Source organism: Pan paniscus, chromosome 20 (genome assembly GCF_029289425.2).
Source record: "Pan paniscus chromosome 20, NHGRI_mPanPan1-v2.0_pri, whole genome shotgun sequence".
Taxonomy (NCBI): Eukaryota; Metazoa; Chordata; class Mammalia; order Primates; family Hominidae; genus Pan; species Pan paniscus.
Window position 1 is genome coordinate 54,797,625 of NC_073269.2, and position 25,133 is coordinate 54,822,757.

Here is a 25,133-nt window from a genome sequence, read left to right on the forward strand (position 1 = left end):
ACAAAAAAACACAAAATTAACTGAGTGTGGTGACGGGCACCTGTAGTCCCAGCTACTCAGGAGGCCAAGGCAGGAGACTCATTTGAGCCCAGGAGGCGGAGGTTGCAGTGAGCACATACACTGGCACACAAATTGGCAGATACTACCATACAGTGTGTTTTTTTCTCCAGAGAACTGGCTGGTAAGTGTTTACCATAGTAAGAAGACTTACTATAGAACAATGTATTACTGTGTGTTTCTTTCCAATTCCATGTTCAATGATCTCTTATTGGTAGCTTGAAATTGGCCGTGGTGGCCAAGCATGGGGGCGTGCACCAGTAAGGGAAAGCTGAAATGGAAAACAGAGGGTTTAGGGCAACAGTCCTGAATTCCGGAGTGCTGTCCCCCTGGGGGAGTTATGGGAATCTGTGGGGGTTGTTTTTAGTTGTCACAGTGGAGGTCCTAGGATGCTACCACAGCGTTTATGCGGCTGGGGTCAGCGACAATAAAAGTTACGCAATGAAGGTTTGTCCTGCATTCTCAGGACTTTGTTTTATTTTTGAGACAGAGTCTTGCTCTGTCACCCAGGCTGGAGTGCAGTGGTACCATCTCGGCTCACTGCAACCTCTGCCTCCCAGGTTCAAGGAATTCTCCTCCCCTAGCCTCCTGAGTAGCTGGGATTACAGGCGTGCACCACCATGCCCAGCTAATTTTGTATTTTTAGTAGAGATGGAGTTTCACTAAAAAAAAATGTTGGCTAGGCTGGTCTCAAACTCCTGACCTCAGGTGATCCACCTGCCTCGGCCTCCCAAAGTGTTGGGATTACAGGCGTGAGCCACTGTGCTGGGCCATGGCTAATTTCTGTATTCTTATAAGGACGGGGTTTCACCTTATTGGCCAGGCTGGTCTCTGACTCCTGACCTCAGTTGATCCGCCTGCCTCGGCCTCCCAAAGTGCTAGAATTACAGGTGTGAGTCACCACACCGGGCCCATTTCTATTTAAAAATTTTTTTGAAATAGGCAGGGCGAGGTGGCTCACGTCTGTAATCCCAGCACTTTGGGAAGCTGAGGCAGGAGAATCCCTTGAACTTGTGAGGCGGTGGTTGCAGTGAGCTGAGATCACGCCATTGCACTCCAGCCTGGGCAACAAGAGCAAAACTCTCTCAAAAAGTAATACTACTAATAATTAATTAATAAATAAATATAAGACTCTGAGGGGACTCAGAGTCAGCGAGAGCCTGGCCTAGCAGGACTCTGTCCCCCGCCTCCATGCTGCCTTCTGGAGGCCTTCCTGGCTGCCTGGAGGAGGGGAGCAGAGTGGGGGCCCCTTTCTGTTGGGGCATCACAACAGTTCCCCAAGGAAGACCCCCGGGGACCCGGATGGGGGATGCGACCTTGTCCTGCCTCTCTCCCCCACCCTATGGACAGGCTTGGGTGCAGCCTGGTGCAGGTGGAGGAGCTAAGGGTAGATAACAAGATGGACTTCGTGGCCGGCACTGGGGAGGGAGGAGGGGCTACGGGCTCACCTTCCTCCCGCAGCCCAGCCACACCTGCTCTGGAAAGCCCTGTAGCTCCTGGGCGGGGTTTGCCAGTCACCGATGCTGGAAGGGTTTCTTTGGCCCTGAGTGAAGAGAGACCCAGAGGGAACACTGAGGGGCCTGCCCAACCACTCTGTCCCGGTTTCCTTCAGCAGGACCAGGTGAGAGAAGGTGAGGGGGCTCCTCTCCCACCCTACAACACGCACACCTCTGCACACACGCCCAGGCGGAGAGCAGGGATTTGGGACGTGGACCCGCGTGCCCTCGTGGGTCCCTGGTGCCCTCTGGGATGCACCCCCAACTCAGGACCTCCAGGAGAGGAGGGTCCCTCCCTCGGCAGCCAGGACCTCCTCCCCAGCCAGCCGCCCTCCTTAGCTCCCTCCCCACTTCCTTCCAGGTGGATCTGTTTCTAGAGCTCCAACCACCAGCTCCCTCCCCTTCTCCACCCCGGGCCACCAGGTCCTTCCTTGTCTCCTTCCCCTCAGCAGTTTCTATGAACCACCCTGGCAGTAATGGTGCAGATGGCTCGCGCACAGCTGGTGGTGACCCGACTTTCCTGTCTCCACCCTGGGGCTTGCTCCCTCAGACCCTGGGGCTCCTCAGAGGCTTCATGGAACCCAAACTGCTGGTCTCACCTCCGAGCCCTGCCCTCGCCCAGGGAGGGCGGCTCCGTCCCTCCTGCACTCCCTAATCCCGCTCCGAATCACCGCTTCTGTTCTGGGTCGGAGAATAAAGGTGGGGTTTCCAAGTGATGGCCCTACGTTATTGTCTGAAGCTCCCTTCTCCTCCCCAGAGTGGAAGTGATAATGCCGGGAATCCGGGAATCCCGGGGAGGTGCAGGAAGACAGCGAGCTCGAGGCAGTGGGGTGCGACTGAGCCGGATGTGCTGAGCTGCCCGGGGCACGGGGCGGTTGGGGTAGAGAAAGGCTTTCGGAGCTGGGGGACAGGACGGGGCCCCGGGTGAGCGGAGAGCTGGGTTATTTCACGGGAACAGCTGGTGACAAAGCCGGAGGGGTGTGCGGGGCCGGCGAGAGACTGGGATTGTGTCTTAAGAGGCATAGGGAGCCCTGAAGGGGCTGCGAGCTGGGAAGGGGCAGGGCCGGCGCTGGGTGTACGGGACAGAGGGGAGAGGAGGAAGCCGGGCTGCAATAGAAAGACGTGGGTGGGGCTGGACGTGGTGGCTGACGCCTGTAATCCCAGCACTTTGGGAGGCCGAGACAGGCGGATCACTTGAGGTCAGGAGTTCGAGACCAGTCTGGCCAACATGGAGACACCCCGTCTCTACTAAAAATACAAAATTAGCCAGGCGTGGTGGTGCATGCCTGTAATCCCAGCTACTCGGGAGGCTGAGGCAGGAGAATCGTTTGAACCCGGGAGGCGGAGGTTGTGGTGAGCCAAGATTGTGCCATTGCACTCCAGCCTGGGGAACGAGCAAAACTCCGTCTCAAAAAAAAAAAAAAAAAAAAAAAAAACTCAGTAAGATAGACCAGGTGTGGTGGCTCATGCCTGTAATCCCAGCACTTTGGGAGGCTGAGGAAGGAGAACAGAGGACCTCCTGAGGCCAGGAGTTTGAGATCAGTGTGGGCCACATAGCAAGACCCCCCTCCCCACCATCCCTACAAAAAAAGCAACTCAAAAAAAATAGTGCCTTCAGGCAGAATGGGAGTGGTGCTTGGTTCAAGCCTGACATAAGTGTGAGTTTGGGGCACAAATTCTGCTCTGAATACCAGGGACAGCCCATGTAATGCAGCATTTCCCTTTGCGCCCACACAGCCCTAAGGGAGGTGTGGTTTGTTGCTGTTGTTGTATCTTTTTGAGACGGACATTTGCTCTTGTTGCCCAGGCTGGCATGCAATGGTACAATCTTGGCTCACTGCAACCTCCACCTCCCAGGTTCAAGCGATTCTCCTTCCTCAGCCTCCCAAGTAGCTGAGATTACAGCCATGAGCTACCATGCCTGGCTAATTTTTTGTATTTAGTAGAAATGGGGTTTCACCATATTAGTCAGGCTGGTCTCGAACTCCTGACCTCAGGTGATCCACCCGCCTCAGCCTACCAAAGTGCTGGGATTACTGGCATGAGCCACTGCACTGGCTTTTTTTTTTTTTTTTTTTTGAGACGGAGTCTCGCTGTGTTGCGCAGGCTGGAGTGCAATGGTGTGATCTCAGCTCACTGCAACCTCTGAGGAGGTGTTGTTTTTATCCCTCCCCACAACCCCCTGTTGATGGACAGACAAGGACAACGAAACACAGAGAGGTAAAAGCCCTGGGTTAAAGTCACACAGCACATAAGCGGTTCCTGATCATGCCGTGCAGGGCATCTTGCCAAACCTCAAAAATTCACAATCTCATAGCACAGCTTGCTCTGTGAGGCCTCCCCACCTGTTCCTTCTCTCCCTGCAGGCTCGAGTCAAGGTCAGTGCCCAGCTTCCTGCTCTGGGCCACTCAGCAGCCACCTTCCTCCTTCCTGGGTAAGGAGGTAGGGAGCTACCAAGGAGGCAGGGACATCCGTGTAGAACATTCTGCTTTTCTTTTTTCTTTTTTTTAAGATAGAGCCTGACTCTGTCGCCCAGGCTGGAGTGCAGCTGTAGTTTAATGGCACAATCGCAGCTCACCACAACCTCCATCTCCCAGGTTCAAGTGGTTCTCCTGCCTCAGCCTCCTGAGTAGCTGGGATTACAGGCATGTGCTACCACGCCTGGCTAATTTTTGTATTTTTAGTAGCGATGGGGTTTCTCCATGTTGGTCAGGCTGCTTTTGAACTCCTGACCTCAGGTGATCCGCCCCCCTTGGCCTCCCAAAGTGCTGGAATTACAGGCGTGAGCCACTGCGCCTGGCCTAATTTTCTCTAAAATAGAGACAAGTTCTCACTATGTGGTCCAGGCTGATCTCGAACTCCTGAACTCAAGCAATCCTCCCAGCTCGGCCTCCCAAAGTGCTAGCATTACATGTGTGAGCCATCATGCCTGGTCCCTGTCTGTTTCATTCTCCCTGTCTCTCTAGTCCTGCCTCTCTCTGTGTCTTCTGGTCTTTTTCTCTATTTGTCTCTTCCTCTGTCTGTGTCTTCTGGTCTTTTTCTCTATTTGTCTCTTCCTCTGTCCCTTTTATCATCTCTGTCCCCTCCCTCCCTCCCTTCCTTCCTTCCTTCCATAGGTGAGAAAAAGTAGCATCTTTTCCTCACCTATCACAAAGTTTGCAGCTGGGGCACCTACAGTAAAAGGTTAACAGACACAAGCATAACAAATGTATTTAAGGCAAGTGTTGACATGGGAGCCTTCAGAAATGAAGGCCTAAAGAAACAGGGAAACCTGGGTGGGTTTTTTGTTTTGTTTTGTTTTTAGATGGAGTTTTACTCTGTCGCCCAGGCTGGAGTGCAGTGGCGCGATCTTGGCTTACTGACTGCAATCTTTGCCTTCCATGATCAAGTGATTCTCCTGCCTCAACCTCCCCAGTAGCTGGGATTACAGGTGCGCGCCACCATGCCCAGCTAATTTTTGTATTTTTAGTAGAGAAGGGGTTTCACTATGTTGGACAGACTGGTCTCGAACTGCTGACCTCAGGTGATCCACCCACTTTGGCTTCTGGAAGTTCTGGCATTACAGGCGTGAGCCACTGTGCCCGGCTACCCTCCCGTTCTATGATCTATGGTTTAAATGCTACATTTGACCACTATCAATACTCCCAGTATCAAAACTGGGAAACCTGGGTTCTTCACCCAGAGCCTATAACGAACAGCATTCTTTGCCTTGTGGGTGACAATAGCAAACACTTACCGCCTGTGTATATGTGCCAGACACTGTTTTAATCCTCAGAGAGGTGATGTCACTTGCCCAAAATCACACAGCTCGTGACTGTGAGTCTGAAACTGGCCAGAGCTTGTGTACCTAGCCACTGGTGGTGATGTGTCTTTGAGTCATCGAGTCCAGCATTCTGTGTTGGACTTAGTGAAAGGATATACTTTTGTAGTGATGAGAAAGGAGCTTTATCTAGAATTTGTGTGGCCAGGCATGGTGGCTCACGCCTGTAACCCCAGCACTTTGGGAGGCTGAGGTGGGTGGATCACTTGAGGTCAGGAGTTCGAGACCAGCCTGGTCAACATGGTAAAACCCCATCCGACTAAAAATACAAAAATTAGCCAGGTTTGGTGGTGCACACCTGTAATCCCAGCTACTCAGGAGGCTGAGGCAAGAGAATTGCTTGAACCCAGGAGGCGGAGGTTGCAGTAAGCCAAGATGGTGCCACTGCACTCCAGCCTGGGTGACAGAGCAAGACTCCATCTCAAAAAAAAAAAAAAAAAGAAAAGGAAAAGAAGTGAACCGGTTCAAAGACCATAATCATACATATCACACAAGACTGGAAGTGGACCAGGGTCAGTTGATTTAGCAGCTCCACAAAGTCATCAGTCACCTGAGCTCCATCCATCTTCACATGCTGTGCTACCATTTCTTTTATTTTTTTTTTTTTGAGACGGAGTCTCGCTCTGTCTCCCAGGCTGGAGTGCAGTGGCGCAATCTCGGCTCACTGCAAGTTGCGCCTCCCAGGTTCATGCCATTCTCCTGCCTCAACCTCCTGAGTAGCTGGGACTATAGGCCCCCACCACCACACCCGGCTAATTTTTTTTTATATATTTTTAGTAGAGATGGGGTTTCACCGTGTTAGCCAGGATGGTCTCGATCTCCTGACCTCATGATCCGCCCGCCTCGGCCTCCCAAAGTGCTGGGATTACAGGCGTGAGCCACTGCGCCCAGCCAGCTACCATTTCTTAGCTGTATCATCTCACGGTCCCAAAAGGGCTGCTACACATCCAGCCATCACATACAGATAATTTCTTTCAAAAACAGCAGAAAGAAGCTCGTTCTTGTCTTGGTCCCTTTTGAAGAATGAATGAAACCTTCCTAAGCCTTCCAGCAACTTCCCCCCAACTCCGATGGGTAGGAATTGTCACATAACCATGTGGCCCGATAGGAGGCAAAAGAAATGAGATTTCTGGGATTAGTTTAGCCTCAGATTCTGCAGCTGAGAAGTTGATCAGCCACCTCTGAAGGACATGCAGCTTGCAGAAAATTAGGGTGGTGTTACCAAGGAGAAAAGGGGAAATGGCTTTAGAGTAGACAACAGGGATGCCCTGAGGGGTTGTGTAGGTTGTTCACTGCAGGAAGTCCCCTCGTTAAGAAGGCAAGTGGGGTTTAAACAGACCCACAGTCTACTCATCAAACCAGGTGTCCTTGGCATTGTGTCCACCCAGAGAGCTCACTATTTTCTTTTCTTTTCTTTTTTTTTTTTTTTTTTTGAGATGGAGTCTTGCTGTGTCCCCCAGGCTGGAGTGCAGTGGCATGATCTTGGCTCACTGCAGCCTCCGCCTCCCGGGTTCAAGCAATTCTCCTGCCTCAGCCTCCTGAGTTCAAGCAATTCTCCTGCCTCAGCCTCCCGAGTAGCTGGGATTACGGGCATCCGCCACCACACCTGGCTAATTTTTGTATTTTTAGTAGAGACAGGGCCTTGTCATGTTGGCCAGGTTGGTCTCCAGCTCCTGACCTCAGGTGATCTGCCCACCTCGGCCTCCCAAAGTGCTGGGATTACAGGCGTGAGCCACCGCGCCCGGCCACAACTCATCTTTTAGAGCCAGCCTACACTTGTCATAGGCCGTGGCCGATGAATGGGAAGTCCACGGTGGAGCTGGGTGTTCCTCTCAAGTTCAACTGGCTGCGGCCAGGAGGGCAGGCAGGCCAGGTGGACAATTTCCCTTCAAAGTGGATACAGGCAGGACATGCAAAGATGAATATCTCTGGCACTGAACTCTGGCAAGTAGGAAAATAAAAACAAAAGATGAACATCTTGGGCCGGGCGTGGTGGCTCACGTCTGTAATCCCAGCACTTTGCAAGGCTGAGGCAGGCAGATCACGAGGTCAGGAGTTCGAGACTAGCCTGACCAACATGGTGAAACCCCGTCTCTACTAAAAATACAAAAGTTAGCCAGGCGTGGTGGCGGGCGCCTGTAATCCCAGCTACTCAGGAGGCTGAGACAGGAGTATAGCTTGAACCTGGGAGGCAGAGGTTGCAGTGAGCAGAGAGCGTGCCATTGCACTCCAGCCTGGGTGACAGAGATTCCATTTCAAAAAAAAAGAACATCTCTACAAACTGGATCACCAGTAAATAATAGCTACATATACTTGTACTCACCATATGTGGACACCCACATATGTACACTCAGTCGATAAACACCCACATTTAAACATACCATGTGGGCCAGGTACAGTGGCTCACGCCTATAATCTGAGCACTTTGGGAGGCCAAGGTGGGAAGATCACTTGGGCCTAGGAGTTTGAGACCAGCCTGACCAACATACTGAGACCTTATCTCTGCAAAAGAGAATTTGTTTTTAGTTAGCTGGGCGTGGTGAGGTGCACCTGTAGTCCCAACTACTCGGAAGGCTAAGGCAGGAGGATTGCTTGAGCCTAGGAGGTCAAGGCTACCGTGAGCCACGTTCTCACCACTGCACTCCAGCCCAGGTGGCAGAGCAAGATCCTGTCTCAAAAAATAAATAAAAAATTAATAAACAAAAAATGCATACAATGTATAGATACACAAAGTGTATATATATATATATACTCCTATGTATACACATTCACATATACACACATGCTGTGTTCACAATCACCTAGAGGACATATGTATGTGTATACATACTTACACATATACCCTTACATGTACACGATATATCTCTACCCATACACTACCATGTACACATGTCCATTTGTACACAGCTGTATATGTACACACACAATTTTGCACACACCTGTATATGTATACAATGTATGGATCCCCATATCCACATTACACACAATGTGTACGCATCTACCTGTGTACACACACCCACCTATGAACACAATGTAGACACATCTGTATAAACACACTTGAGATACATGCCTGTGCACATAGGCAAGTATGTGCCAAGTATTTACACACCTGAAGTAGAAGCACACACACACACCCACACTGTGCCTGCACACCACCACATGGCCACGTTCACCAGCGTCCCGGGCCTCCATCTCCCAGCTAACATGTCCCGTTTTCCTCCCCTGACAGCCATGCTGGTCGTTCAGATGCCTTTCTCCTTTCCCGTGGCCCACTTCATCCTCTTTGTCTTTACGGTTTCCACTATATTTCACGTTCAGCAGCGGCTAGCGAAGATTCAAGCCATGTGGGAGTTACCGGTGCAGATACCAGTGCTAGCCTCAACATCAAAGGCACTGGGACCCAGCCAGCTCAGGGGGATGTGGACGATCAATGCGATAGGCCGCCTGGGGAACCAGATGGGCGAGTACGCCACGCTGTACGCCCTGGCCAAGATGAACGGGCGGCCCGCCTTCATCCCGGCACAGATGCACAGCACCCTGGCCCCCATCTTCAGAATCACCCTGCCGGTGCTGCACAGCGCCACGGCCAGCAGGATCCCCTGGCAGAACTACCACCTGAACGACTGGATGGAGGAGGAGTACCGCCACATCCCGGGGGAGTACGTCCGTTTCACCGGCTACCCCTGCTCCTGGACCTTCTACCACCACCTCCGCCAGGAGATCCTCCAGGAGTTCACCCTGCACGACCACGTGCGGGAGGAGGCCCAGAAGTTCCTGCGGGGCCTGCAGGTGAACGGGAGCCGGCCGGGCACCTTTGTAGGGGTCCATGTTCGCCGAGGGGACTATGTCCATGTCATGCCAAAAGTGTGGAAGGGGGTGGTGGCCGACCGGCGATACCTACAGCAGGCCCTGGACTGGTTCCGAGCTCGCTACAGCTCCCCCATCTTCGTGGTCACCAGTAATGGCATGGCCTGGTGTCGGGAGAACATTGACACCTCCCACGGTGATGTGGTGTTTGCTGGCGATGGCATTGAGGGCTCACCTGCCAAAGATTTTGCTCTACTCACACAGTGTAACCACACCATCATGACCATTGGGACGTTCGGGATCTGGGCCGCATACCTCACGGGCGGAGACACCATCTACCTGGCCAATTACACCCTCCCCGACTCCCCTTTCCTCAAAATCTTTAAGCCAGAGGCAGCCTTCCTGCCGGAGTGGATGGGGATTGCCGCAGACCTGTCCCCCTTACTCAAGCACTAATGCTGGCCCGTCCTTTGAGACCTTTTCTCCTTCTCTGCCTCCCTCAAGATGAGTGCCCGGGCATGAGAAGCACATGGTTCCATGAGCAGGACCCATCTCTCTTCTGTGAAGATGCGTTGGGCTGCAAGTAACAGAAATCTCAGTGAACAGTGGCCTGGCGTGGTGGCTCATGCCTGTAATGCTTGCACTTTGGGAGGCCAGGGTGGGTGGATCACTTGAGGTCAGGAGTTCAAGACTAGCCTGGCCAACATGGTGAAACCCCATCTCGACTAAAAATACAAAAATTAGCCAGGCGTGGTGGTGCACACTTGTAATCCCAGCTACTCGGGAGGCTGAGGCAAGAGAATCACTTTTGAACCCAGGAGGCGGAGGTTGCAGTGAGCCGAGATGGTGCTGCTGCACTCCAGCCTGGGTGACACAGCAAGACTCCATCTCAAAAAAAAAAAAAAAAAAAAAAGAAAAGAAAAAGAAATGAACGGGTTCAAAGACCATAATCATGCATATCACATAAGACCAGAAGTGGCCCAGGTCCAGGGTCAGTTAATTTCACGGCTCCACAAAGTCATCAGTCACCTGAGCTCCATCCATCTTCATATGCTATGCTGCCATTTCTTAGCTGTATCATCCCATGGTCCCAAAAGGGCTGCTACACATCCAGCCATCACATGCAGATAATTCCTTTCAAAAACAGCAGAAAGAGGCTCGTTCTTGTCTTGGTCCCTTTTGAAGAATGAATGAAACCTTCCTAAGCCTTCCAGCAATTTCCCCCCAACTCCAATGGGTAGGAATTGTCACATACCCATGTGACCCGATAGGAGGCAAAAGAAATGAGACTTCTGGGATTAGTTTAGCCTCAGATTCTGCAGCTGAGAAGTTGATCAGCCACCTCTGAAGGACATGCATGCAGCTTGCAGAAAATTAGGGTGGTGTTACCAAGGAGAAAAGGGGAAATGGCTTTAGAGTAGACAACAGGGATGCCCTGAGGGGTTGTGTAGGTTGTTCACTGCAGGAAGTCCCCTGGTGAAGAAGGCAAGTGGGGTTTAAACAGACCCACAGTCTACTCATCAAACCAGGTGTCCTTGGCATTGTGTCCACCCAGAGAGCTCACTGTTTTCTTTTCTTTTTCTTTTTTTTGAGATGGAGTCTTGCTGCATCCCCCAGGCTGGAGTGCAGTGGCATGATCTTGGCTCAGTGCAACCTCCGCCTCCCAGGTTCAAGCGATTCTCCTGCCTCAGCCTCCCGAGTAGCTGGGATTACAGGTGCGTGCCACCATGCCCAGCTAATTTTTGTATGTTTAGTGGAAATGGAGTTTCACCATGTTGATCAGGCTGGTCTCAAACTCCTGACCTCATGATCCGCCTTCCTCGGCCTCCCAAAGTGCTGGGATTCCAGGTGTGAGCCACTGCGCCCGGCCCTAGAGCTCACTGTTTTCTAGTTAGTCCATCTGGAAGTGGAGCCTTTTTCCAGTTTGCACAAATGTGCCATATTGGCTTGTAGCTGGCGTGCATCCAAGTCCATAGGTCCTGCCTCTTCAATCCTGGCTTTCTAGGGCCTGGGTTGATCATTGCTAGAACTGAGAGACCAGCCTGGCTCAGTGAACTTCAGGGCGTTCCATTCATTCTTTCAGTAAATGTTTGCAGCACGTGTGTTACATGTCAGGCAGTAAAACCCCCACAGCAGCCTTCCCTCTCAGAGGATACATTTGTAACCATTACACAGTCATCAAAGGAATAATTTTTTTTAATCACCAGTGTGCACACAGTCATGGAGTTGGGTATTCCCAGCTACCAGGGAGGCTGAGGTGGGAGGATTGCTTGATGCCAGGAGTTAGGGAATATAGTGCACCGTGATTGGACTTGCGAATAGCCACTGCACTGTGGCCTGGACAACGTAGTGATACCCTGACTCTTATAAATAAATAAATGAATAAACACAATTATGACTTTGCGGATGGGAGAAAAGGTTCTCTGAGAGCGTATTACATAAGTATCACATGAACTCCAAAATACATCTTAGGCCAGGCATGGTGGCTGTAATCCCAGCACTTTGGGAGGGTAAGGCAGGCGGATCACCTGAGGTCAGGAGTTCGAGACTAGCCTGGGCAACATAGTGAAACCCTGTCTCTACTAAACATACAAAACATTAGCCAGGGGTGGTGGTGCAGGCCTGTAGTCCCAGCTACTTGGCAGGCTTAAGCAGGAGAATCGTTTGAACCAGGGAGGCAGAGGTTGCAGTGAGCCAGGATCACACCATTGCACTCTAGCCTGGACAACAGAGTGAGACTCCATCTCAAAAAAAAAAAAAAAAAAAAATCTTAGGAGTAGATGGAATCCTATTACAAGTCTGGATCAAAAAGGCAGCTTTGGCTGGGTGCAGTGGCTCACACCTGTAATCCCAGCACTTTGGGAAGCTGAGGCAGATGGATCACTTGAAGTTAGGAGTTTGAGACCAGCCTGGCCAACATAGTGAAACCCTGTCTCTACTAAAAATACAAAATTAGCTAGGCGTGGTGGTGCATGCCTATAATCCCAGCTGCTAGGGAGGCTGAGGCAGAAGAATCGCTTGAACCTGGGAGATGGAGGTTGCAGTGAGCTGAGATCACGCCATTGCACTGCAGCCTGGGCAACAAGAGCGAAACTTGGTCAAAAAAAAAAAAAAAGAACAAGGCAACTTTTACAACGATTTTTTAGATCTCAATATTACAGTATTTTCTCCAGACTACCCACAAATACATACTGTGCACCTATCATGTATCAGAAAGCAATCTAGGAGATACGATCCCTGCTCTCAAGACGGCATTAACAAATCACTTCAAAATATAGTTGGTACAGGCCAGGTGCAGTGGCTCACGCCTGTAATCCCAACACTTTGGGAGGCCAAGGTGGGAGGGTCACTTGAGATCAAGAGTTCAAGACCAGCTTAGGCAACATAGGGAGATCCTGTCTCTACAAAAAATAAAAAACTAACTGGGTATAGTGGAATACAACTGTAGGACCAGCTACTCGGAAGGCTGAAGTGGGAGGATCAATTGAGCCCAGGAGTTTGGGGCTTCAGTGAGCCACAATCACACCTGTGCATAGCCACTGCACTCCAAAGTCACAACATAGCAAGACACCATCACTAACAAAATTTTTAAAAATCCAAAAGCTACAGGCCAGGCGTGGTGGCTCACGCCTGTAATCCCAGCACTTTGGGAGGCTGAGGCAGGTGGATCACAAAGTCAAGAGATCAAGACCATCCTGGCCAACATGGTGAAACCCCGTCTCTACTAAAAATACAAAAATTAGTCAGCTTGGTGGCACGCACCTGTAGTCCCAGCTACTCGGGAGGCTGAGGCAGGAGAACTGCTTGAATCCGGGAGGTGGAGGTTGCAGTGAGCCGAGATTGTGCCACTGCACTCCAGCCTGCCAATAGCGCGAGACTCTGTCTAAAAAAAAAAAAAGATAATTGAAAAGATACAATTAGATCCTGAGGCAAGCAGATGCTATGGCTCACATCTGTAATCCCAGCACTTTGGGAGGCCGAGGTGGGTGGATCACTTCAGATCAGGAGTTCGAGACCAGCCTGGCCGACATGGTGAAACTCTGTACTAAAAATACAAAAATTAGCCAGGCGTGGTGGTACGCACCCATAATCCCAGCTACTCAGGAGGCTGAGTCAGTAGAATCACTTGAACCCAGGAGGTGAAGGTTGCAATGAACTGAGATATCGCCACTGTACTCCAGCCTGGGCAAAAAAGCGAAACTCGAGAGAGAGAGAGAGAGAGAGAGAGAGAGAGAGAAAGAGAGAAAGAAAAGAGAAAGAAAGAAAGAAAATAGAGGAAAGAAAGAAAGAAAAGAAAGAAACAAAGAAGGAAGGAAGGAAAGAAAGAAAAACAAAGAAAGAAAGAAAGAAAGAGAAAGAAGGGGAGGGGAGGGGAAGGAGGCCAGGTGTGGTGACTCACGCCTGTAATCCCAGCACTGTGGGAGGCCAAGACCAGTGGATCACCTAAGGTTGGGAGTTCAAGACCAGCCTGACCAACATGGAGAAACCCTGTCTCTACTAAAAATACAAAATTAGCCAGGTGTAGTGGCGCATGCCTGTAATCCCAGCTACTCAGGAGGCTGAGGCAGGAGAATCGCTTGAACCCAGGAGGCAGAGGTTGCGGTGAGCTGAGATCGTGCCATTGCACTCCAGCCTGGGCAACAAGAGTGAACTCCGTCAAAAAAAAAAAAAAAGAAGGAAAGAAGGAAAAAGAGAGGAAGGAGGAGGAGAAATATTTTTTCCAGTCTACACAATGAACATGACTATATCCTTTTGGGGAGGGAGTACGTTTATAATATAAATTAGTAATTTTTGGTATTTTGATGTTGGTGGTCTTTTTCAGGCCTCATGATGTAAATATCCACCTTCTGTTGAGATAAGAGGAAAGCAGGAAGGTGCTGCCTGGGGTTCCCCATCTGATCCCCCTTGGTCCAGCCCTGGTTTTCCTGAGGCAGGAGGGAAGGATGAAGCCTTTGGAGAAGAGTTAGGTGTTGGGCGCTCGGCAGTGCCGGCAGTGCCGGCAGTGCAGGAGGCAAGCCTTTCAGTTAGGCTGAAGGTTCAGACAGGCACCCCACCAAGCCGGCTTCCTGGCCCTGACTCCTTGGGGCAGTGCAGGGACCACGTGCACCCTCAGCTCAACAGAGCCCACTCTGGACGCAGGTGAGATGGGGAAGGTGCAATGGAGGCAGGTGGGGGGCCTGGCAGAAGCTGAAAGACGAGTGCCCGAGACACAGAGAGATGAGCGCAGAGACTGACGGGGATGACGGATGCAGCAGGGATAAAGGGCAGGAGGGAGTTGGAGACAGAGATAGGGAGGAGAGAACAGCCAGAGGGCAAATCAGACAGAGAACAGAGAAGAGATATGAAGACAGAACCAGGACAGAGTGACCTGAGTCAGGCAGAGATGGGGACACATTGATATGGAGAGTGATACAGTCGGAAAAGTCTCTGGGCCAGGTGTGGTGGCTCACGCCTGTAATCCCTGCACTTTGGGAGGCTGAGGTGGGAGGAGCACTTGGGGTCAGGAGTTCAAGACCAGCCTGAGCAACATGGTGAAACCCTGTCTCTATAAAAAAATGCAGAAATGGCTGGGCATGGTGGTGCATGCCTGTAATCCCAGTACTTTGGGAGGCCGAGACTGGAATGCAGCGGCGTGATCTCGGCTAACCACAACCTCCGCCTCCCGGATTCAAGTGATTCTCCTGCCTCAGCCTCCCGAGTAGCTGGGATTACAGGCATGCACCACCACACCCGGCTAATTTTGTATTTTTAGTAGAGGCGGGTTTTCTCCATGTTGGTCAGGCTGGTCTCAAACTCCCAACCTCAGGTGATCCGCCCGCCTCAGCCTCCCAAAGTGCTGGGATTACAGGCATGAGTCACTGCGCCCAGCCTGGTCTACTGTTCTTTTCCACCTGCAGTGGACAGTGCTGGTGGCGCACCCAGGTGCCTTCAGATTCCTCTTACCAGGTCTGTGCACCCAGCCCCCAGCTTGTGTGCTTGGCGTATTAATCATGCCTTTGTATTTTCTGAACTTCTGCTGCTTTGACAAGTGGGGGCCTCGATGACTCTGGAGGGACTGACCCTCCCAGGGATAGCCAAACGCTAGAGATAGTTAACTACTCACCTTTCCTATGTAAACCAGCCAATCCAGAGCCCACACTCCATCCACACCTTTATGAGCACAGGCTCCCTGAGCCAGGCACCAAAAACTCAGGACAGCCTCTATGCTCCAGAGCCTGCTGAAATTCAAACTAGGTAATCTCAAACCCACTTACCTTGCCTCTTCTGGTCTTTTTTGTTTTGTTTTGTTTTGTTTTGTTTATTTTTATTATTATTTCTTTGAGACAGAGTCTCACTCTTTCGCCCAGGCTGGAGTGCAGTGGCGTGATCTCGGCTCACTGCAAGCTCCACCTCCCGGGTTCAGGCCATTCTCCTGCCTCAGCCTCCCCAGTAGCTGGGACTACAGGCGCCCACCACTGCGCCTGGCTAATTTTTTGTATTTTTAGTAGAAATGGGGTTTCACCGTGGTCTTGATCTCCGGACCTCGTGATCCACCTGCCTCGGACTCCCAAAGTGCTGGGACTACTTTTGTTTTTTTAAGATGGAGTCTCACTGTGTTGCCCAGGCTGGAGTGCAGGCATGATCTCATCTCACTGCAAGTGATTCTCCTGCCTCAGCCTCCCAAGTAGCTGGAACTACAGGCGTGCACCACCACACCTGGCTAGTTTTTTTTTTTTTTTTTTTTTTTGTATTTTTAGTAGATATGGGGTTTTAGCACATTGGCCAGGCTGGTCTCGAACTTCTGACCTCAGGTGCTCCACCCGCCTCGGCCTCCCAAAGTGCCAGGATTACAGGCGTGAATCACTGGGCCCAATCTTTTTTTTTTTTTTTTTTGAAACACAGGATCTTGATCTGTTGCCCAGGCTGGAGTGCACTGGTGCAATCATAGCTCACTGCAACCTCAAACTTCAAAGCTCAAGTGATCCTCCTGCCTCAGCCTCCAGAGTAGCTGGTACTACAGGTATGAACCACAGTGTTTGGCCCTGAAACCTATTTTTTTTTTTTTTTTTTTTTTTGAGATGGAGTCTCACTCTGTCACCCAGGCTGGAGTGCAGTGGCGTGATCTCGGCTCACTGCAACCTCCACCTCCCAGATTCAAGCAATTCTCCTGCCTCAGCCTCCTGAGTAGCTGGGATTAAAGGCGCACGCCACCATGCCCAGCTAATATTTGTATTTTTACTGGAGACTGGGTTTCACCATATTGGTCAGGCTAGTCTCGAACTCCTGACCTCATGATCCACCCGCCTCGGCCTCCCAAAGTGCTGGCATTACAGGCATGAGCCACCGCGCCCGGCCAAAACCTACATTTTAAAACATTTTGCTGCTAACAACTTACCCTATGACGTTCTTCCCAGGACTGCCCTTGGGCTGGAGGTTCCTGGGAGTTTATGTCATTCCTCCCTCCCTCTGTGACCCATGGCTCATGACTGACTAGGGGTGGTATAGTGGCAAGTCTCCAGATGTAGCCACTAGTGAGCACGTCCCTGATATTCACAGATTTGTATAGTGCCCTCCCGTATTTAACGTGGGCTTGCCTGACTTGCATTAATTATAAAATACAGTGGAAGAGAAATTGTGCCAGTTTCAAGCCTAGTCTTTAAGAGACTGGTAGCTTCTGCTCCCTGCTCTCAGAATACTCACTCTTGGGAGCCCTGAGCTATCATGCAAGAAATCTAGTTACCCTGGGGGAGAGGCCACAGAGGAATAGTGCTGACACTGCATGGAGTGTCACACTGCACAACCCAGCTGGGCCCAGCCTTCATGCTATCCCCACCACGGTGCCACACACATCTGATGTGCCATCTTGTATGTGCTAGCCCAGGTGGGCCCTGAGATGACTGCAGCTCTAGCCAACATCACATGGAACTGAAGAACTGCCCTGCTGAGCCCAGTCAACCCATGCATTTGTGAGCAGTCATAGATAGTTATTGTTTTACAACTCTAAGTTTTGGGGTGGTGTGGGTTTTTGTTGTTTGTTTGTTTGTTTGTTTGTTTTGAGATGGAGTAGCACTCTGTTGCCCAGGCTGGAGTGAAGTGGCATGATCTCAGCTCACTGCAGCCTCCACCTCCTGGTTTCAAGTGATTCTCCTGCCTCGGTCTCTCAAGTAGCTGGGATTACAGGCTCCCACCACCATACCTGGCTAGTTTTTTTTTTTTTTTTTTTTTTTTTTTTGAGACGGAGTCTCGCTCTGTTGCCCAGGCTGGAGTGTGGTGGCACAATCTCAGATCACTGCAAGCTCCGCCTCCCGGGTTCACGCCATTCTCCTGCCTCAGCCTCCCGAGTAGCTGGGACTACAGGCACATGCCACCATGCCCAGCTAATTTTTTTGTATTTTTAGTAGAGACAGGGTTTCACCGGGTTTCACCGTGTTAGCCAGGATGGTCTCGATCTCCTGACCTTGTGATCCGCCCGCCTTGGCCTCCCAAAGTGCTGGGATTACAGGCGTGAGCCACCGTGCCCGGCCCAGTTTTTATGTATTTTTAAGTAGAGACGGGTTTCACCATGTTGGCCAGGCTGGTCTTGAATTCTTGGCCTCAAGTGATCTGCCTGCCTCAGCTTCCCAAAGTGCTGGGATTACAGGCGTTTGCCACTGAGCCTGGTTTGTTGTTTGGCTATAATAAGCTCAAACAGGGAGATACAAAGGCCCAGTTCCATGTGTCCTAAGACAGGAAAGACTCCACACTTAATTTGTGCTCTGGAACTCCCTGCAGGATTAGGCTGAGGTTGGAACTTCACCTGAAGTCACCTCTTGCTCCTCTTCCCCTTTGCTGTCCTGTTTTCCCCAGTCTTCTACTGGTTTCTCCTGGGAACATTTCTTTCTTTTTCTCTCTCTCTCTTTTTTTTTAAGATGGAGTTTTGCTCTTGTTGCCCAGGCTGGAGTGCAATGGAGCGATCTTAGCTCACCACAACCTCCGCCTCCCGGGCTCAAGCGATTCTCCTGCCTCAACCTCCCAAGTAGCTGGGATTCCAGGCATGTGCCACCATGCCCAGCTAATTTTTGTGTGTGTGTGTGTGTTTGTGGTAGAGACAGGGTTTCACCATGTTGGCCAGGCTGGTCTCGAACTCCTGACCTCAGGTGATCCACTTGCTTCAGCCTCCCAAAGTGCTGGGACTGCAGGCGTGAGCCACCGCACCCAGCCAGAACACTTCTTTAATAAATGACTGGCATTTATATCTTGTCTCAGGCTCTGCTTCCAAGAGAAGCTGATCTTAGACCTGATGCTTCTAATTTTTTCATCTCCAACCAGCACCCAGGGAGGTCAGGGTCTGGCTCCCCCATTCTCCCTCTCCACTCTTTCTTGCTCCTCTCCTGCATCCAAAAGGCATAACCACCTTCCAGGCTCCCCAAACAACAGGGAGCCATCTACCGGGGTCGGGGGCATGTAAGAACATCCATGAGGTCTCTGAAGGAAGCAGCAAGCAGCTTGTTTGCCGTGGCCAGCAGCAAAAGAAGCCCCCCAACCATACCACGCCGGAGGGGGATCATAAGAAGGCCAGGTAGGCAAAGTTAAGGCAGTTGCATGTCAGCAGCACTTCAGGAGGCAGGTGGGGTTGGAGGTTGTCTCCGATCCTGTGTCTGCGGTAGGAGGGGCTCTGCTGGTAGTTCCCTCTCCTCCCACAAGGAGCTTCTCTCCACCCCCACCAGTTCTCTGTCTCTGTAAATCCTAGAATCCATCACCACGGATCCTCCAGCAGGTCCCACAGCCGGCTGCTGCTGGAGTCAGATAAGTCAGCGGAGAAGATGCTGGGGGGTGGGGGACCAGAACCCAGAGGAGGACCCCCGCTCAGGGCCTCCAGCCAGTCCAGGGAGTCCGTGGGGTCCCTGGGAGAAGGGGAGGAGGAGTTCGTGGGAGACGGGAGTGAAGAGGAGAAAACAGATGAGAGGCCTTCAGAGTCCGGGGAGGGGGACAGCACGTCGAAGGAGCCAGGGAAGTCCAGGGGAATAGGGGGCAGGGGGTCTGCGGGATAAAGAATGGTACATGAGCTTGGAAAGTCAGGGGTCCGGGCGCCAGCCCCCCATACCCCATTTCCAGGATCCAGCTCCCCAGCTCACGCCTCCCTTGGACGCAGGAGTCCGGAACCTCAGCCCCCACCTCCCCTAAATCTAGCAGTTTGGATCCTACCATCAGGCTCCACCTGATCCTCCAGGATGTCATCGATGCCCCGGTTAGGAAGCAACTAAGGATGGAGAAATTTGGCGTGAACTCGGAACTGCGACCTGGACCTGACTGGAGAATCCTAGCCGGATTCAACCCACACCCTCTTACCTGCGCCCTCCGGATCGCTTCCTGCAGCTCCTCCTCCAGAGTCAGAGCCGCTGAGCCCGGCGCTGAGGAAGGGGTCAGGGCTGGAGCTGCAGCAGGAGCCGGAGTGGGAGTTGGAGCCGGAGCCGTCCCCGGGGTATCCGCGGCACGTGGAAGAGGTGGCCTGTGAGATGCTGCGCTGGGCTTGACCTAGAGCAGCCAAGAGGGCGAGCGCCCATAAGCCATGCCCACAGGGCGCAACCCCACCCACTCGCAACGTGTGGCTCCACCCCTTGATCCTCTCGCGACCCCTCGCTCATCAACCCCTTTGGCCTCGCCCCCTATTCTTTCATTGGCTCCTCTTCTCTAAAGATCCGCCCCCTGTTAGTCTGAACCACGTCCCCTCGCCTTCAAGGCTTCCTACCGCTGGTCCTCGCCCCCACACTTCATTGGCTAGTTTTTTCGACACCCCGCCCCGGCCCACTTTGCTTTCTCTTCATTGGTCCGCAAGCGCATAGCCCCGCCCTCACCGAGCCCTGACGCCGGGCGGCTGCCAGGGCCTTGGGCTTGAGGCGCGGCCAGGGAGCACCCGCGGGACTGTCCTCGCGCCGCGGCTTCGGCCGCTCGCGGGGCGGCGCGCCGCCGCGCATGCGCTCCAGGAGCATAGACTTGGTCCCCGACACTGGGAGGCCCCGCAGGCGCAGCTGCTGCCGGAGCTCTGAGACCTGGGGAGGGGGGGCGTGGGAAGAGGCAGTGCTGGGCGGGCTCCCGGGCGCAGGCAGGAGCTGGACAGGATATTTGGAAACCGAGAAAGGAGGCACTGGGGGTCCGGACTCCTGGGACTGGGTACCCGATCTCCTGGATTTCCAGAGGGCAGAGGCTGCGGGGTTGGAATTCTGGGACCCCACCGAAGGAGAGAGAAGGCCTGGAAAGTTACACCCCAAACTCACCGTCAGCTCCTCCAGTTTAAGGGTCTGAAGTTCCAACTTGTGTGGGGGGGGCGAGGGGCTAGGGACTCCTGGTGGGCAGGGAGTGAGGGGAGAGGGCTTCATCCTGGTGATAATCGTGAGGGGCGAACAAAGGTTAGAGAGGTAGAGGGGGAAAAGGCGTTCTGGGGTCCTCAAAGACGGGGAGCTGGGGAAGATGCAGAAAAGTGAGGGTCCAGAATTCTGGGTCTCCAAGGGCGCAAACATGGGGCTAGATTTCTGTGCATGGGGGAGGAGGAACTAGGCGTTCAGACTCGGGTCTGAAGGGCGAAGGGAGGGGCTGGGATCCTGGACTCTTAAACCCTGGGAGAAGAGAGGGTTGGGGGCCCCAATCCCCTAATCTTGGACTCGAGGTTTGAGGGAGGAGGATGCTGGGACCTGAATTTCTGGGTCCCGGGAGAACAGAAGTGGGTGTCATACCTAGGATGTGGCTGCTGCGAGTCTGTCCCTTCCCACAGAGATGGCCCAGGAGGACCCAGGGCGGACCCCTCGGCTTGGGGGTCTGCCCTGGATCCCTGTCTCGGCTCTGGGGGCATGTACTGGTGGTATGTCAAGTTCCCCCTGGGCTTGGACTCCCTCCAGCGTTGGGAGATCTTGGGAGACTCCTGAAAGAGCAGGTGTGATGTTTTAGGCTTCAGCGCGGCTCCCACCTTCCGGCCCCAGGGCTACATGCAAAGTATGGGGTCAGCTCGGTGCCACCGAAGAGGAGCAAAAATGGCAGCAGCAACAAGGGAGACAAAGGCCAGGCTCTCAGAGGGACCTCTCCCTCCAGTCGAGACTCACCTTCTTTGGGGACCTCCAAGGAGGACAATATTCTGGCTCGGGGAGCAGGACCCCAGGGCTGAAGAGGAAAGGGGCCGTGCCCGAGGGCAAGGCCGGGGCCAGAGGAGGGTCTGAGGCTGAGATCCACGGGTCCGGATCCGAGACTGGAGAGACGGTGAAGGACCCTGAGAGGCCTGCAGGCAGCAAGCCAGGCCGGGAGGAGCAAGGCTGTGTGGAAAGTGGGGCCCCAGGGTGCGGGAGGGCAGGCCAGGGAGCAAGATTTGATTGCTGGGAGATGGGCTCCTGAACTGGATCTGAGGGCGGAGGTGTGGGGGGGCTCCGGTTGCTACATTCTCAAGTAAAGCAGGAATTTTCTATCACAAAGGGGTGTGGTAGCTGAGGATCACAGATGTCTGAGGTTTTGCTAGGACAGGGGTGGGGCCTGCACTCCTGGTTCTTGGGGAGAGGGAGAGGCTGAAAGCTACATCCAGGCCGGCCGCAGTGGCTCACGCCTGTAATCCCAGCACTTTGGGAGACTGAGGCGGGCGGATCACTTGGGATCAGGAGTTCAAGACCAGCCTGGCCAACATGGTGAAACCCCGTCTCTACTAACAATACAAAAATTAGCCAGGCATGGTGGCGCGTGCCTGTAATCTCAGCTACTCAGGAGGCTGAGGCAGGAGAATCGCTTGAACCTGGGAGGTAGAGGTTTCAGTGAGCTTAGATTGAGCCATGACACTCCAGCCTGGCGACAGAGCAAGACTCCATCTCAAAAAAAAAAAAAAAAAAAAAAAAAAAGCTATATCCAGAGCTTCTCATGTATACCAAATGTGGAGACCAGGATGCCTGTCTTCTCCAAAGAAGCAGGATCCAAGCTCAAGCATCTCATTAGGGTGGAGAAGCAGGAAGCAGAGCTCCTAGGGGTGGGGTGGCCAGAGACCTGGACCTCTGGATCCTTGGGAAAGGACAGGATGGGATTTTGGTCTGTCCCAGGGGATGGAGACTGAGCTGCAGGAACCAATGAGGGGTATCTGGCAGCTGTATTCCAGGATATCCCAGTGGGGAGGGGGGGGTCACCATCCCCTCCCTTTTGGGGCCCACACTTACTCTGCTCCTGATTCCGTCTGTGGATCCGAAGCTGGAGGACTGTGGAGGGAGGAGGGAGGTGGGAGGAGGAAGGCGGGAAGGGAGTGTCCAGGAGCCTGGCCTGGCAGGCTGGTGGGAGCTGCAGTTGTTGGCGGGATATTCGTGCCCAGCCCCCTTACACAGCCTGTGCAGGCGGGTGGGCGGGCAGCAGGCTCCCTTCCTCGGGCCTCCCGCCTGCTCCCTGCCAGCGCAGCGCCGCGGGCCAGCGCCATTCTGGGGCTACGAGCCAGCCAGCGTGCAGGCTGGAGGCAGCCCTGCCCCCGGCTCCACCTGCCCCCTCCATGAGCAAGCGTGTGCCCACCCCACCCCCTGCGCAATCGCCATCTTGGCAGCCTGGCCCCTTTGCACCTCGCCTCCCTTTATCCATGCACTCCTGCTACTTTCTGTGCTATCTCGGGGCCTTCCCACAGTCAACACTCTCCGCATATCCACATTTTCAGTATGCATCTCTCTGGACTCTAGTTTTGCACACATGCCATTTTTACGCACTTGCATGTTTTTGCACACTCTTCATCCTTGACTCACTCTGCCTCAGCATCCATGTTAACACTGTTTTTTTTTCCTTTTTAAAATTTGTTTTATTTTTTTAGAGACAAGGTCTCGCTCTGTAGCCCAGGCTGGAGTGCAGGGGTGCGATCATAGCTCACTGCAGCCTTGAACTCCTGGGCTCAACCCATCCTCCCACCTCAGTCTCCTGAGTACCTGGGACTACAGGCATGCACCACCACACCTAGCTAAATTTTTTTGTTTTGTTTTTTAATTTTTTGTAGAGACAGGGTCTTGCTGTGTTGCCCAGAATGAATGTTAACTATCTTTTTTTTTTTTTGAGACAAAGTCTCGCTCTGTCACCCAGGCTTGAGGACAATGTCACAATCTCGGCTCACTGCAACCTCTGCCTCCCAGGTTCAAGCGATTCTCCTGCCTTAGCCTCCCAAGTAGCTGGGATTACAGGTGCTCACCACCACACCCGGCTAATTATTACTATTATTATTATTATTATTATTATTTGAGACAGAGTATCGCTCTGTCACCCAGGCTGGAGTGCAGTGGCGCGATCTCAGCTCACTGCAACCTCCACCTCCCGGGTGCAAGCAATTCTCCTGCCTCAGCCTCCCCAGTAGCTGGGACTACAGGCGCACGCCGCCACGCCCGGCTAATTTTCTGTATTTTAGTAGAGATGGGGTTTCACCGTGTTTCCCAGGCTGGTCTCGAACTCCTGAGCTCAGGCAATCTGCCCACCTCAGCCTCCCAAAGTGCTAGGACTACAGGCATCAGGCCACCTTGCCCGGCGTCATATTTTTCTATTTTTAGTAGAGACAGGGTTTCGCCATGTTGGCCAGGCTGATCTTGAACTCCTGACCTCAGGTGATCCACCTGCCTTGGCCTCCCAAAGCGCTGGGATTACAGGTAAGAGCCACTGCGCCCCGCCTGGATGAATGTTCACTTTCTTATGTGCACAGTCAGGGTTTGTCCCCCAATTTGGGAGCAAGGATCTCTCTGCACATTTCTGCTTTTCTCTGGACATATGCGCCTTTTTGTATACTCCTTGCTCTTTGATTGCTGGTGTCTTTGTACCCATCCAACCACATAGGCACGCTCACGTGCACACTCAAGTACCCTTTGCCTTCTCAGGAACTGATCTGTAGTTCGAAACACTTGCACACTTCTTTTTTTTTTTTTTTTTTGAGATGGAGTTTCGCTCTTGTTGCCCAGGCTGGAGTGCAATGGCGTGATCTCGGCTCACCACAACCTCCTCCTCCCGGGTTCAAGCTATTCTCCCGCCTCAACCTCCCAAGTAGCTGGGATTACAGGCATGCGCCACCATGCCCGGCTATACTTGCAGACTTTTTGCCTGCCCTGGGACCTAAAACAAGACCTTTGACACTTTCACAGCTTGACAGCTCATTGTCCCCTCACCCAAACTCCCACACTGGTCCTCTGAAGTCCCTCCTCTGCTCTTCTGCCCCTGCATGTGTGCCAGTATAAGCCTTTGTTTCTCTTCAGTGCTTGAACCCTCTGCACGCCTACCCCTGGCCTCCAATCCCCATTGCTCCCCCCGTGAGCATGCTACTAGCCATTTGCACACTCGTTGATCCACCACAGCCGGACCCCTGTGCTTGGGCCTCCTTTATGTAACATGACCTTTTGCACAAAAAACACAGGCCTCATGGGACCTACCACCCCTCCCTTCCCACCCCAGAGTACAGCATTCTCAGGATCCCATCCCCCACACATAAAGAGAGCCCTCTCTCACCAGATCGGAACTTGGAGCGAATGATTTGGGAACGCTGGGAGGAAGCCGCCAGGGTCATTGCCAAGGCCAGGATGGGGACCTGGACGGAGAGGGGGCAGGGCAGGGGCCCCATAGAGGGCTGACTCAGAGTGGAGGTCAGGAGGCTGCCCCTGAGAGTGAATTCAGCAGGGAAAGGGCCCGAAGGAGGTGGGAATAGGAGCAGCCTTGGGCCATAACTTCCGGATCCCAGGGGCTGTAGAGGAGGGGGCTGCAGACCCGGACACCTTGCTCTGAGGAAGGAGGAAGCTGGGGACCCAGACACCTGGTCTGAAAGACAGGGGCTGAGGGTCTCAACCCTGGGATCCTGGGAGGGGAGGGACCTGCAATCTGGGACTCCTGGGTCCTGAGGAGGAAGGGTTGCGGGTTGGGACCCCTGTGTCTAGGAAAGGGAGGAAGCAGAGGGGCCTGGAGTCTGGAATCTTGAAGGAGAAGGAGGTTAAGGGCTGGAACTCAATACTCTTAGGAGATGAGAATCCAAGATC

At 52.8% G+C, this 25,133-nt stretch overlaps 2 protein-coding genes and 1 pseudogene across 4 annotated transcripts; 1 reads left to right on the forward strand and 2 right to left on the reverse strand.

Annotated features, from left to right (window-relative positions):
- LOC134729637 (uncharacterized) overlaps window positions 1–18,584 on the reverse strand; it is a 38,617-nt pseudogene extending 20,033 nt beyond the window's left edge.
- On the forward strand, window positions 14–10,603 carry LOC100991035 (galactoside alpha-(1,2)-fucosyltransferase 2). Its single transcript, XM_008966698.5, has 2 exons — window positions 14–1,678; window positions 8,603–10,603. Exon 2 carries the CDS (start codon window positions 8,605–8,607, stop codon window positions 9,634–9,636), a length of 1,032 nt encoding a protein of 343 aa, XP_008964946.1. The 5' UTR covers window positions 14–1,678; window positions 8,603–8,604; the 3' UTR covers window positions 9,637–10,603.
- A 41-nt stretch (window positions 18,585–18,625) lies between the features above and the next one.
- Window positions 18,626–24,464, reverse strand: MAMSTR (MEF2 activating motif and SAP domain containing transcriptional regulator). 3 transcript variants are annotated; one of them, XM_034946825.2, is made up of 8 exons: window positions 22,320–24,457; window positions 21,234–21,376; window positions 20,871–21,055; window positions 20,415–20,517; window positions 19,995–20,189; window positions 19,489–19,674; window positions 19,345–19,399; window positions 18,626–19,179 (listed from the first exon to the last, which is right to left on the reverse strand). In XM_034946825.2, exons 3-8 carry the CDS (start codon window positions 20,984–20,986, stop codon window positions 18,896–18,898), a joined length of 939 nt encoding a protein of 312 aa, XP_034802716.2. In that variant the 5' UTR covers window positions 20,987–21,055; window positions 21,234–21,376; window positions 22,320–24,457; the 3' UTR covers window positions 18,626–18,895. The 3 variants fall into 3 exon arrangements, with proteins under 3 accessions (XP_034802716.2, XP_063456547.1, XP_063456548.1); XM_063600477.1 differs by lacking the exon at window positions 19,345–19,399 and having other exon boundaries at window positions 22,320–24,464; XM_063600478.1 differs by lacking the exon at window positions 19,995–20,189 and having other exon boundaries at window positions 22,320–24,453.
- Window positions 24,465–25,133: the final 669 nt, after the last annotated feature.